Source organism: Aulonocara stuartgranti, assembly GCF_965226115.1.
Source record: "Aulonocara stuartgranti genome assembly, chromosome: 18".
NCBI lineage: Eukaryota > Metazoa > Chordata > Actinopteri > Cichliformes > Cichlidae > Aulonocara > Aulonocara stuartgranti.
The window spans coordinates 13,521,243-13,534,474 of NC_138954.1; the positions used below are offsets into that span (position 1 = coordinate 13,521,243).

At 38.2% G+C, this 13,232-nt stretch overlaps 1 protein-coding gene across 1 annotated transcript; it reads left to right on the forward strand.

Moving 5' to 3' along the window:
* The first annotated feature begins 1,343 nt into the window (after positions 1-1,343).
* Positions 1,344-7,485, forward strand: LOC309694102 (uncharacterized protein). The gene is made up of 11 exons (XM_082513859.1): positions 1,344-1,616; positions 1,902-1,992; positions 2,074-2,208; positions 2,366-2,443; positions 2,628-2,782; positions 2,997-3,133; positions 3,211-3,304; positions 3,463-3,795; positions 3,874-4,054; positions 4,259-4,386; positions 4,488-7,485. The coding sequence occupies exons 2-11, from the start codon at positions 1,911-1,913 to the stop codon at positions 4,806-4,808; spliced, it is 1,644 nt and encodes a 547-aa protein (XP_082369985.1). The 5' UTR covers positions 1,344-1,616; positions 1,902-1,910; the 3' UTR covers positions 4,809-7,485.
* The last annotated feature ends 5,747 nt before the right edge of the window (positions 7,486-13,232 follow it).

Genomic DNA, 13,232 nt, shown 5'->3' on the forward strand with positions numbered 1-13,232 from the left:
CTAATCTTCCTTTTCAAACATTTAAACAGCAGCGAGTCTGCAGCTGAGGGAATACAAATTCAAATTGTCGGAACAGGTTTGCTCGTTTCTTGGATTCATTTGGTGATTTATTAAATGTATAACTGTTATTCTAATCTGCTGCTGAGTCTCTTACACTTTTCTTTATGCTGTATATTTTCACGTCTCTGGAATAGTTGGCAGTTAGATAGTCAGCTGGGAAACTTTGTGTTAACTCATGGAGCTGAGGATATCGTGGATATGCTGACCTCGCTGCGTGGTGTACAGAGCGAGGTCAGCATGATTAATATTCACAATAAAAATATTAGCCGAACATCATGAAGTCTGTATGTGTTTCATAGTGTCGAACAACCTTTGTACAGTTAAAGCCAGCAGTTACTACATGACAGAAACACCAACGTTATCTCTTTTATGTGTTTATACACAGGTCACGCTGATTACTGAACAAAAACCCAAAGATCAGATGTTAAACAGATTTATTTGCTCTCTCTCCTCCTTAAACATGTTTTTAATGTTAGTTATAATTCAGAATTGGCGACTGAAACACGTAGGACACATAAGAACATCAGGAAATAAAACACCGATAAATATAACCTCAGTAAAAGAAGTCAGCGGGGGTTACTACAGCTGTGTACCGGGGCCTGCGCTTTGTCGGTGGGATTGCTTGCGAGGCGAGCGGGTCTATCCCACCCTTTGCCGTGAGACTGGGCAGACATCTCCGAAATCATCGAAACACTTTTGCAAAGAGGCTGTATCTTGACAAACCGACCAGACACATGAAGATTAAACCACTACATTCTCGGCTAAAAAAATATTAAAACGGTATTTGGTAACACACAAACAGGGTTTTTCAAAGCTCAGTTCTGTTAGCTTCCACATGCCGGTTGTTGTGTGCTAGAAACAATGGCCACCAGGCCAAAGCAATGGTTTTGACTCGATCAGCGTTAACCCCGCCCCCTGAGTTTGATGGGTGAGGCTGACAGATAAAATTATTTCATGATGAGAGCCAGGCGTCAGGACTGCCAAAATGAAATAAATAAATATATCATTAAATAATTAATTAAATGTGTCAATAATTAATGAAATGTGTCAATAATTAATTAAAATGTGAAATACATAAATAATTAATTAAATGTGTCAATAATTAATTAATTAAATGTGTCAATAATTAATTAAAATGTGAAATACATAAATAATTAATTAAATGTGTCAATAATTAATTAATTACATGTGTCATAACTATTTATTTAATTAATTAATTCCAATTTTAATTAATTATTGCCACATTTAATTAATTATTTAATGGTGTATTTAATTAATTCATTATGGCAGTCCTGGCGTTCCATACATGCATGTTACGCTGATTCGTTGATAGCAGCTAGGCTAACATTAGTCAAAAGTTAGTTAACTAACTTATCTTACTGTATTTGAAGATACACATTTCACGTTGTCAATGAAAACGTTCATTTGTATTTCTTTTTTTTAAACACTAATGTTTCATTTAACGTTAGCTAACTACAGTAATATTATGTTTAGACTCATGGTAATGGCCGTATTTAACCAAAGAGAGGTGCAGCCTGCATTAATGAGATATCAAGGTACCATTAACATAAGTTAGTTAGTCCTGCTTCACAGATATGCACACAACCCTGTCGCCACTCGCCACACCTGAAAAGACAAGGACGCGGCAAACATGCGGTCACATTGTCTGCTAAACCTAGCCTAGCTAAATAGATTTTAAGCAGTAGCTAGTGTGGACAGGCTAGCTCAATGTTAGAAAGTGTTTATGGATTACGTTATACACAGTTCACATAAAGTCATCATAAACAGCCTCTTCTTCTTCCACATGTTATGTTTCATATTAGTAAAGGTTTTTTCCATAGGTGGCCAAGATGTTGATAAAAGTAAAACACAGAGAGACAAAGAAATATGTCAAATTGGAAGAAGTCAGCTTCACAGATTTTATGAGTGCAGGTAAGTTATACATGGTTTGTACCAAGTCATTAAAGAGGAAATGATAATGTTGTTATTAACTAAGTGATGATTTTACTTCAGTGCAGCAGAAGTTTCTCATACCAGAAAATGCAGCACTGAAAGTCACAGATGAGCAGGGTATAGAGGTGGATGAGGATGTCTTTCCTGAACTTGCAGGAGTCAAAGAGGTGTGTTTTGTCATCTATACAGCTGAAGGTAAGTAAATATATGCTCTGATAGATTTTGTGGGATTTGATTTCTACAGTTACTCTTAAATAAACCTTTTTTAATTTGTCTAATATCCTGTGGTAACAATCACAAAATGCTGCTTTCATGGCTCAACAGTAAGTTGGATTTATCACATGCATTTCAGACATCCTGGAAACAGAATCATCCAAGAAGCTGCGTGACTGCTCAGACCTAACACACTATGTGACACTCACACCTTGTGGTATGTAAATTGTATATTACCATAATAAAATACAAAATAACCATCTGTTCTCCTGGGAGAAAGTATAATTTAATCAAAGCATACAATTTACGTATGTGCCTATGTGCGTAAATGGTAGCTTTGTTGTGGTTGATTTTTGATTGTATATGCCTTATATTGTAATATTTTTGTTTGTCACCCTCAGATTTGACTGTCCTGAAGCAACATGTGGAAGAGCCCTCCTCTCCAAGTCTAACAGATACATTGTCTGTCTCAACCACCAGCAGTCAGAGCAGTGACACAAGCGATGCCGGACTTCAAATGGTTCAGCCTCTATTGGACAGCATACATGCAAGAAATGTAGATACATTACTTAATAGACTTGTATTTGACTCTTTAGTTGTCATTACTTGAAAAAGCTTAAACACGAAGATAAAACAGATTAGAGAAAAAATAATTTGATATAGTATTTCATGTAGTTCATATGTATAATCCACAGATTGAAATTGTTGTTTGGGTTAAAATAGTCTCATTTTTTGTCAATTTTTTTGTTCTTTGTATCAAATGTGTTTAGACAGTGGAGCAGATTCTGACTTCCAAACCAGCAGGGGTGACTGTCATCCATGAGTATGAAAAAACTGGGAGTTTGAAAGATTCCACCAGGCGATTAATGGTGAACATCATTGTAGCTCACATGCGTGAAAAGGAAGGGTAAGAGGAATGATGTTTATTCTATTCATTTTTAAAACTGGCAAGGATCTTATCAAAAAACACTTCTGCTTTTGCAGGAGAACTGTAAGTAAAGCAACGAAGGAGTTTCATGCACTTGGAATCATGTCACTCTTCCCATCTTTGAAGGATCCGTACTCCAAAAAGGGATATGTGAGTTTGCTCTGCAACTGTAGTGTGTAATAAGACTTGCTCTCTTTCTCTCTCTCTCTCTCTCTCTCTCTCTCTCTCTCTCTCTGTCTCTCTCCCTACACATATATATAAATATATATACACACTCTACAATGTATGCAATTTCTTTCTTTCTGTAGGAGCATTTCTATGACATTCAGAGCAACAAAGGTTTTCTTGAGTGGCGTATCAAGACTGTGCAACGTCAATCCAAACCCCCCACTGCATCACAGAACAGGGTGGAACTGAAAGGAGGGCCCACATCACGAAGGAAGTTTGGTTTCACTAATGACCAGCAAACAAGAGATCAATGTATGGAAGCCATGTCTCTTCTTCATCACACCACTGACCAAGATATAGTCTTCCAGAAGATGAGAGAGACATTCTACTATCGTCAGCAGATACTCCATGACCCACAAGAATCAGCAAACATTCTTCAGATGTTTCCTCGGTTTTTGGACACTAAAGGACTGGTAGGTAAACAAATGGGGATCTGAAAAATACTTGACTTAAAAAAATTGATTTTAATGGACATACTTCTCCTTTGTTAGATTTTGCAGGACTTTGCAATGATGTTTGGAGTAGAGACTGCTTCCAGGTTCCTGGAAAAATGGAACACCAGTTTTAAAGACAAGGTTGCCAGGGAAGCCAGAGACCTTAAAGAGACTTGTCTTCTGAAAAGATTGCTGAAATCTGCTTTGAACGAAGAAATGGATGATGCTGATGAGCCAGGTAGTGTCCTAAAGTAACACTTTATTAGTGTAGTAATTTTAGTTTTCATTTTTAAAAGTTATCAAAAAAGCAGCAGTGTGGATAATGTGTGTATGGATCACTTATTTTCTGCTCATACCCTCAACCAGTTTTTATATGTTAGTGAAGTTCAGTTCTGTCTCCCCTTTCCAGCATTAGTATTTAACTCCTTAACACTGTCTGCAGAGTGGGACAGCGACATGGCTTCTCTTCTTGTTCTGCTGCACCTTCTCACGCCACAACCAGCTGGAAGGAAACGGCCAAAGAAGATGAGTGTTGGAGAGGCAATAGATCATCTGGTTAAATTTCACAAGGTTTGTCAAGATAATGTGATCCAGTTCCAGATACTGTGGTTCATGGAACACTTTTTCTTAACCTAAGGGTTTATAAAGTGATGCTTTTTATTGTGTTTCAGTCTTGCCAGAGCCTTGAGGATCACCTCATGAACAATGAAGGAAACCCTCAGCCATATCTCCTGGCCACAGGGACTTCAAAAGCACAGGTTTTCAGCTTCTACATAGTCTTGGATCGAAAGCTTCTTCCATGTCAGTCAGGCACATCACTGGGTGCATTTGATGAGCTGTTCAAGTGCCACTTTGTTTTCAGTGTGAAATATGAAGACGCTCTGTCCAGCCTGTACACATTTTTGCAGACCACTGTGTACAATATTGATGTAGGCACAACAGTGGAAAGTCCAAGAGTCAAAGAGTTGCGAGCAAAGCTGTTGAATAAGTAGTAACCAGGTTATGCATTCAAAATGTTGACCTGCTTTCTCTGTGCTTTATCCTTTGCTACAGCTTTACTTTTGTTCAGACATTTAAAACTAGTTCATGGAATGTATCCTGGCAAAAATTTGAAACTAAAATGTGGTCAGATAGGATGTTGTTTACAATTCTCAAGTTATTCTGGATTTAGAAGACATCTGAATAAGATACATGCTACTGTTAGCACATGTGTTCCTCATGAGACCCCTTCTGACCATGATACCCAACAGTTTAGTAGTTCTCAGTGCTTAAATGATGAAACACCATCCACATCATCTCAGTGCCAAAATTCTGAAGCAGGCCCTTCATTCTCAAATCAGAGCAAGGACATGTCTGCCTCCATTATTGCCAGACTTTTAGGAAGTGGTGTACCAAATACTGTAGTTCTTTCTACAGTTCAGAACTTAGAGGAATTTGTGGGAGATTGGCAATCTAATATTCAGGAACAATTATTGACCCTATTACCAAATGACAGTCCCTCCAGATCAGCCATTGCAGATTTATTTAAAAATTTGGACAATCCGTTTAGTCACTTGAATTCTGAAAGCAAATGTAAAAAATATTTTAGAGATAAGTGGGAAATGGTACAGCCAGTTGAATTGCACCTAGGAGTAAGATACGATACTAGACGATGTACCAAAACTAGAACCTATGAGCAAGTCCCAGTAAATGACAAATTCATATATATTCCCATATTGAAAACACTCCAGTTCATTTTTAAGAATGAAAGTATTTGTGAGATGATGCAAATATGCACCCAGTCTGACACATATCAGGACTTCTGTGATGGAAGCTACTTCAAAAGTCATCCTTTGTTTTCAGGTAGCAAGTTTGCTATCCAAGTCCAATTGTACTATGACGAATTTGAGTGTGCAAATCCTTTAGGTTCAAAAAAGGGTATACACAAAGTTGGCTGCCTTTACTTCATCCTTAGAAATCTTCTTCCCAGTCTGAATTCGGCTTTAATGAACATTCATCTGGTATCATTATTTTATGCACAAGACGCAAAAAAATATGGAATTGATGAAATCCTGAAGCCCCTAGTAAAGGACCTGAAAATATTAGAGACGAGTGGGATTGCTGTTCCATTTGCTAAATTTCCTGTATTTGGTACTCTGGCACAAATTACAGGTGATAACTTGGGGATGCATAGCATTCTTGTATTTTTGGAATCGTTTAGAGCTAATTATTTTTGTAGATTTTGCTTAATTGATCAGTCTTCAGCTCAATTAGTTTTCTCAGAGGACGACCCATGTTTAACTCTTAGATCACCAATTCTGAATAACCAACATTATAATAATTTGGTAGATGATCCAACATTAACATCTTCATTCGGCATAAAAAGAAAGAGCATACTTAATTCATTAAAATATTTCAATATTGCGGAAAATTATGCCGTTGACATCATGCATGATATTTTGGAAGGGGTTGGTCAATATGAAGTCAAGTTGCTATTTCAATATTTAATCGAATACTTCATCTCTAAAGATAGCTTGTTAAATAGGATATATGCTTTTAATTACGGCTATATGGAAAAGAAAAATAAACCAACGAATATTAACCTGGATCGTGCAGGGCATGGAATAGGTTTAAATGCATCACAAACACTTTGCTTGATCACAAACATACCTTTGATATTTGGTGACCTGGTACCAGAGGATGATTTGCACTGGCATTTGTTGCTTTTGTTGTTGCACATTCTAAACATAGTTTTCTCATACTCTATCACTGAAGGAATGACTGTGTATTTAAAGCACCTGATTATTGAACACCATAGACTCTTTAAGGAACTATACCCATCAAACAACTTAATTCCAAAACATCATTTCATGGTCCACTATCCAAGGTGCATTCGAAAGATTGGTCCTCTCATTCATATCTGGACCATGAGATTTGAAGCCAAACACAAATTTTTCAAAGACTGTGTTAAGAACTTTAAGAATTTGACTGTATCACTTGCAAGGAAACATCAGTTTGCATTAGCTTATCATTGGGAATGTATGAGTTTAAAAGAAGTTGAGTCTGGTCCAGTTAAAATGCGTTCACTTGAAACACAAGAATACTCAGAAATTATATCTCCATATCTTCATGTTGATTTACAGAACACTGTCAAACTCACAAACTGGGTAAAGTGTAGTGGAGTTGAATATCGTGTTGGGCTTTTTGTTTGCACAGGCACTTATGAAAACATGCCGGTTTTCAGCAAGATAACTTCAATCATTTTACATGATGGTAAAGCTGTTTTTGTTATGGTTGAGCATGAAACGTGTTTCCATGATCATTTTCATGCTTATCAGGTAAATGAAACCATTCCTAAGAAGATACTGGTCCTAGAAAGGGAGAAGTTAAGACATTTCAAAAGTTTTGATGGCCAAATGTCATATGGGTGTGATTCACAATTGTATGTCGTGTCAGACAGTTGCATTATTTAATTTGTTGGCTTAATGGAGACCTTATAGAGTCTTTTTCATGTTAACACTGCATTACAATAAGTGCTTATTCTGTAGTCTTTTTTTTTTCTTTAATTCGTTTTTTTCCCCCAATATTAGGCCTATCTGACCACACAATGTCTCAACTGTTTAGCTGCCATAATTGTTGCTGTTTTAATGTCGAATGTTACACTATTATAGTGCTGTTACACAGAATGTATGTTAGTCCATTGAATTTTGAATATGATACTTTTGATAAATAAAATTCATACATTCATAATAATCAGTATTGTGTTTTTGTAGTAATTGTCACCCAAAACCTTTTTTCATTTGATGAGTAACACTATAAAAGAGTTAATATCAAAATGAACTCTAGTTATGAGTTACATTTTACTCTTTATGGTAGTAGAAATTTTACTCCATGAGAGTTTAGTTTTAACTCCTATAAAGAGTTGAAAAATCAACTCCCAGAAAAGAGTTACTCTAACTCTGCACTAGAGTTTATTCGATGGTCACGCATGTACACTCAAATGTAGTTAATCTGAACTCCCAGAGAGTTTATTCCAAAGACCAGAATTTGCTGTGTGGAAATCCCTAGATCAATGTTTAAATTAACACTCACGCATTGACTCTGTCGGCTATGTTTTGCCATGCATGCTCCCTTTCTTTTGCAGCTGAGGCTGTGTTACTTTTTTCCGCGGAATTTGCATGTTATCGGCATATGCTGCCATCAGAATTTCGGCCTCAAGCGCTGTAAAATACATTGACCGCGCCTTCTTTCCCTCCGTCTCCATGGTGACTCGCTTAATCTGTGCTCCACTAATCAGGGCTTTATGTATCCTCGTGCGCGCGCTTAACTGAACGACAGTTCAGCACCACTGAACGACACAGGAAATCATTCCTGCCTGTGGCCATCTCCCTGTACAACGCATCCACTTAACACACTGTTTGCTGCTACAACTACACATGTTTCTTTTCCAACTATTTATTTATGAGTGACTTATGTATGTATGTATGTATATATATGTATATATTGTACTATTCTTAGTTAGTGTATTGTCTGTCTTGTCTTAATGTTGGTTTAAAATGGAGCACTGTAACAAAAAATAATTTCCCCCAGGGATCAATAAAGTATTCTGATTCTGATTCTGATTCTGAACTTGGGGTTAAAGCAACTCCGCGTTGATTGAACTAATTGTTATTAGCCTTTCTGAAACCGAATATTCCAAGTTGGACAGTTCGGGGTTACTCAACCCTGAGTATCGTTTTTCACTCTGAGTTTTCTAAACCGGCTTCCTGAAATAGGGCCCTGATGACAAATGACTGGAAACACACAGACTAAATGCACACATGAGGTGATCAGGGGAAGCGGAAACACATGGGGAAACAGCTAATATGAATGAACATAACGACGTCACAGGGCGACAGTAAAACCGAACACATTGAATGTAGGAACACAAGACCTCTTCAAAATAAAACATGACACATAATGAGACACAACACAAGACACGCAGCATGAAATATGTGAAAGGCAAGGGAGAGTTAACACACGGGCTGAAGACACAAGGGGGATCTAATAACAAAGAACTATAATGGTAACCTAGGCATAATATAAATGAACTTAGAAAACCTAAAGGACTTAAACATAAAAATAAAACTCAAAACACTGGGTCATAAGACCCAGGGCCGTGGGTAATTTACATCAAATCACACCTTAACTTACAGTTAAGGAATATATTCATGTTTAATTAAAAGAGGAACCAATGATTTTTTTAAATAAATTTGTGATCAATTTTTTGATTATTGATTCCAATATGCTCTTTATGGAAATCTTATTTCAATTTCATTTTCCCTTTTTAGGTTGCCAGGGCAGCTCTTAAAAGTCACCGTCCACATGTGTCAGTGTGAACAAGAAGCACTCTGCTAATGTGTTTACCAGCAACATCCAGCAAGATTTAGACAGCATTTTCCATCTCCCTGCTGGAGTGTTTTGTGTGTCTATATATATATATATATATATATATATATATATATATATATATATATATATATATATATATATATAGGACAGTCAGATTTTTGTCAAGGGTTTTTGAAGCACCCTGTGCTGGAGGAACAGCCTCGCTTGCACAGATAAGTCAGTTTTCAGAGGTCACCTAAAAACTCTCCCATCCTGGCTTTTATGTGTTAGATTTATCATCTGAAACATTAATATTTCAATGACTGTTGCTAATACCACGGCTTAATACACTACAGATTCCTGATGGGAAAGTCAGTCCTATTCCTGGGCTTTGCTGACCTCTGTCTTTTTGCACGATCAGAAAACAAAACCAGGATTACTGTAAATATTTCTGTGAACACCATGGACCCACACAGCATTTGATTCCAGTTGAACTGTTTCTTTTTTTTTTTTTTTACAAGTTGTCAACACAACTGTATTGTTAAAGGCCAAGCAAATGGTACTATCGGTCGCTACGTAAGAAACAACAACAAACTTTATTTATATAGCACATTTAAAACCAGTGGTGTACCAAAGTGCTTAACATGCAAGAGGGTAAGATGAAGTAACAGGGAAGGATGAGGGCTATGGCAAGGTACCAAAACGTGCTAGCAGGTTTAATGCAGGTTGGATTAAAACACACAAAGGCAAAAGAATTGCACATAAAAGCATAAAAGAAGACTAAGTGCAGAGGATAAAACAGTAAAAAAAAAATTAAAAATGAATTAATAGTAATTAAGAATAAGCCGAAGATAAGAATAAGCGTTAAGCTAACTATCAAACAAGCGTTAACTGGTAGAAAAGGCGAGGCTAAATAAGTGGGTTTTTAACCGCGATTTGAAGGAATGGATGGAATCAGAATCGCGTATAGCGATGGGGAGGTTGTTCCATAAATCGGGTGCAGCCAAGGCAAACGCGCAGCAACCTCTAATCTTCAGCCGAGATCTCGGCAGTACCAAGAGTGAATGGGAAGATGATGTTAATGCTCTAGTAGGGGTGTATGATCTAAGTAGCTCAATGAGGTAGCTTGGCGCTATATTGTTAATAATTCAGAAGGTAAGCAGCAAGATTTTGAATTGAATGCGGTACTTAACGGGAAGCCAATGCAGATCAGCAAGGACAGGGGTAATAGAGACACGCCGCCCACTACCAGTAAGGAGACGAGCAGCGGCATTCTGAACAATTTGGAGTCTATGGAGGAGAGTAGAGTTAAGACCGAAGTAAAGTGAGTTGCAATAATCCAACCTAGATGTCACAAAGGCGTGGAAAAGCTTTCCAAGGTCCCTATGTGGAACATAATGTCTGGCCTTGCTAATAAGATGCAATTGATGGAAACAAGATTTAACAACAGAAGACACGTGTTTATCGAACTTAAAAGAGCTATCCAAAAATACACCCAGGTCACTAACAGTGTCGGTGAGGAAACTGTTAAAGGAACCGAGGGCGTCACGGAGTTGGCTACGGGGGACTCTACTGTCAAACACGATAATTTCCGTTTTCCTGTCGTTTAGAATAAGAGAGTTACCTGCGAGCCAATTTTTGACCTCACGCATGCACTCGCGAAAGCCGTACAAAGACATAGAGGGATCATCAGTTAGCTTGAAATACATCTGTATGTTGTCGGCATAACAATGATGTTCGATGTTATACTTCTCAAAGATTGCGCCTAAGGCGAGCATATACAGTGAGAAGAGCAGGGGGCCAAGGACAGATCCTTGAGGCACGCCGCAGGAGACAGGTGCAACAGAGGAGAAATAAGGGCCAAAATTGATTGAGAAGGACCTATTAGAGAGGTATGACTTAAACCAATCTAGGGCGGCACCTCCAATGCCAACTGTGTGTTCAAGCCTCGCTAATAGGATGTTATGATCTACCATATCAAAGGCCGAGGACAGATCTAGTAGGACCAAGACTGAAGAACGTCCGGAGTCAGCAATCAGAAGGAGATCATTGAGGACTCTGAGCAAGGCTGTTTCAGTACTATAACAGGGTTTGTAAGCAGACTGAAATTTATCATAAATTGCATTCGTATCCAAATACGGCTGGAGTTGGGAAAGAACGATCCTCTCCAGTATTTTGGACAGGAATGGAAGCTTAGAGATCGGCCTATAGTTCCCAAGATCGTTATGATCAAGGTTCCTTTTTTTAAGAACGGGCTGGACAATAGCGTGTTTGAAGGCTAAAGGAACAGAGCCTGCAAGTAGAGATATATTCATTAGCGATAGGATGCTGGGTCCAATTACGCTGAAGCAATCCTTAACTAAACGAGATGGAAGGATATCATAAGCAGGAGAGGTGTTCTTTGATTGGTCAATAAGTCGCTTGAGAGTATGGAGTGACACCGGCTCAAACTGTTGAAATGATGATGAACAACCAGGGGTGGGAAGAAAAAACTCGACACTGAAGGGAGCGAGGACTTAAGATGTAAAACTTTACGAATAAAATGAGTAAAAAAAATTTCACAGAGAGAAGGAGAGCACGCCAGTGGCATTTCAGGACAGGGGTTAACCAATGAATTGAAAACATTAAAGAGGAATCGGGGATTGTGACCATGAGTAAGAATAATTTTAGATAGGAAGGCAGCTTTGGCCATTTTAGCAGCAAGTTGAAATTGCAACCGGCTGGCACGCAAGATATCATAAGAAACGTGGAGTCTATCTTTCTTCCATCTTCTCTCATCCCGGTGGCACACACGTCGCAAGGCATGTGTAGAATCGTTTAGCCAGCATCGGGAAAAGGATCTAGGGTGCTTCATTTTAACAGGGGCAACTGTATTGAGGATGGAGGAGCATGTGGGAAAAAAAGGTGCTAGCAAAGTCATCAATCGTGGAAGCCAGGGAACAGTCAGGAATGGAAGAGGCAAGTTTCGAAAAAGACATTGAAAAATTCTCCACAGTTCCAGAATTAATTATACGTGTAGGGTGTAGGAGAGCATCAGGGTGAAGTTCAGAAGTACATAAGTTAACATCAAAGATAACAGGAAAGTGATCAGAAATCCCAACATTTCTTATATCCTTAATGCTAATGTCCAAGCCATATGAAAAAAACAGATCGAGGGTGTGGCCCCTAGCATGGGTTGGTTGGTTAACCCACTGGGCAAGATTAAAAGAGTCCGTTAATGCAAGGCAGTCTTTGGCTAATGGATCGTCGTTACAGCAGATATGAATGTTAAAATCACCCATAATAAGCACACAGTCATATTTAAAAATAACTGAACCAAGAAGGTCAGCAAATTTGTGAATAAAAGTCTTATTATATTTAGGTGGCCGGTAAACCAAAACAATCAGAGAAGTTCGCGAGGCGGTCATCTCCTTTTTTTTTTTTTGCCTGTCCCGTTTGGCTCTTTTGCCATCAGAATTGTTGTCTAAAGGCAAAGAAAGATGCCCAACGGATTTACTTTACCAAATTGACCATCCCAGCCTTGCCGTAATGGTCCAATTGATTCACCTTTCATTGTTTATTTTATTTTCACTTACTGATACGGGACAGACTTGACTGGGGGAAAGAAGGGGAGAAAGAAAGAGGGAAAGAGAAACAGCTGAGAAGAGGGACGGGGGAGAAGGGCAAAAAAACCCAAAAAAACAACAGAACGGGCAGAAAAAAAAAGAAAGAAAAAAAATGCATATATCAATCACCTGGATCACCTGCTGAGAAAGAAAAAAGAAAACAAGCAGAAGAGAACAAGAGTAATAGAATAAACAACATCACAATGATAAATGGGAATATGACAGTAAATACTAAATATTAAACATTATTGTGCAGCACATAAGATCAACAGAACACAGTGTGCTTTGAGGTAGGAGCCAAAAAGGGTGTAGTTTGTGGGTGTGATCACCCGTGTGTACACCTGTGAGCATGGACGCGCTTGTTTTTTTTTTTTAAAAGGTTCCTTCATGTAATGATCTGCTAGAGCATAGGTGTCAAACTCTGGCCCGCGGGCCAAATTTGGCCCGCAGCCTAATTACATT

Bases quoted from the DNA above. Each gene is read 5' to 3' on its own strand.
- LOC309694102 (XM_082513859.1), top strand. From the start codon at position 1,911: ATGTTGATAAAAGTAAAACACAGAGAGACAAAGAAATATGTCAAATTG. The intron at 2,444-2,627 runs GTATGTAAATTG...TGTCACCCTCAG, and splicing joins TGTGACACTCACACCTTGTG to ATTTGACTGTCCTGAAGCAA. The intron at 3,134-3,210 runs GTAAGAGGAATG...CTGCTTTTGCAG, and splicing joins CACATGCGTGAAAAGGAAGG to GAGAACTGTAAGTAAAGCAA.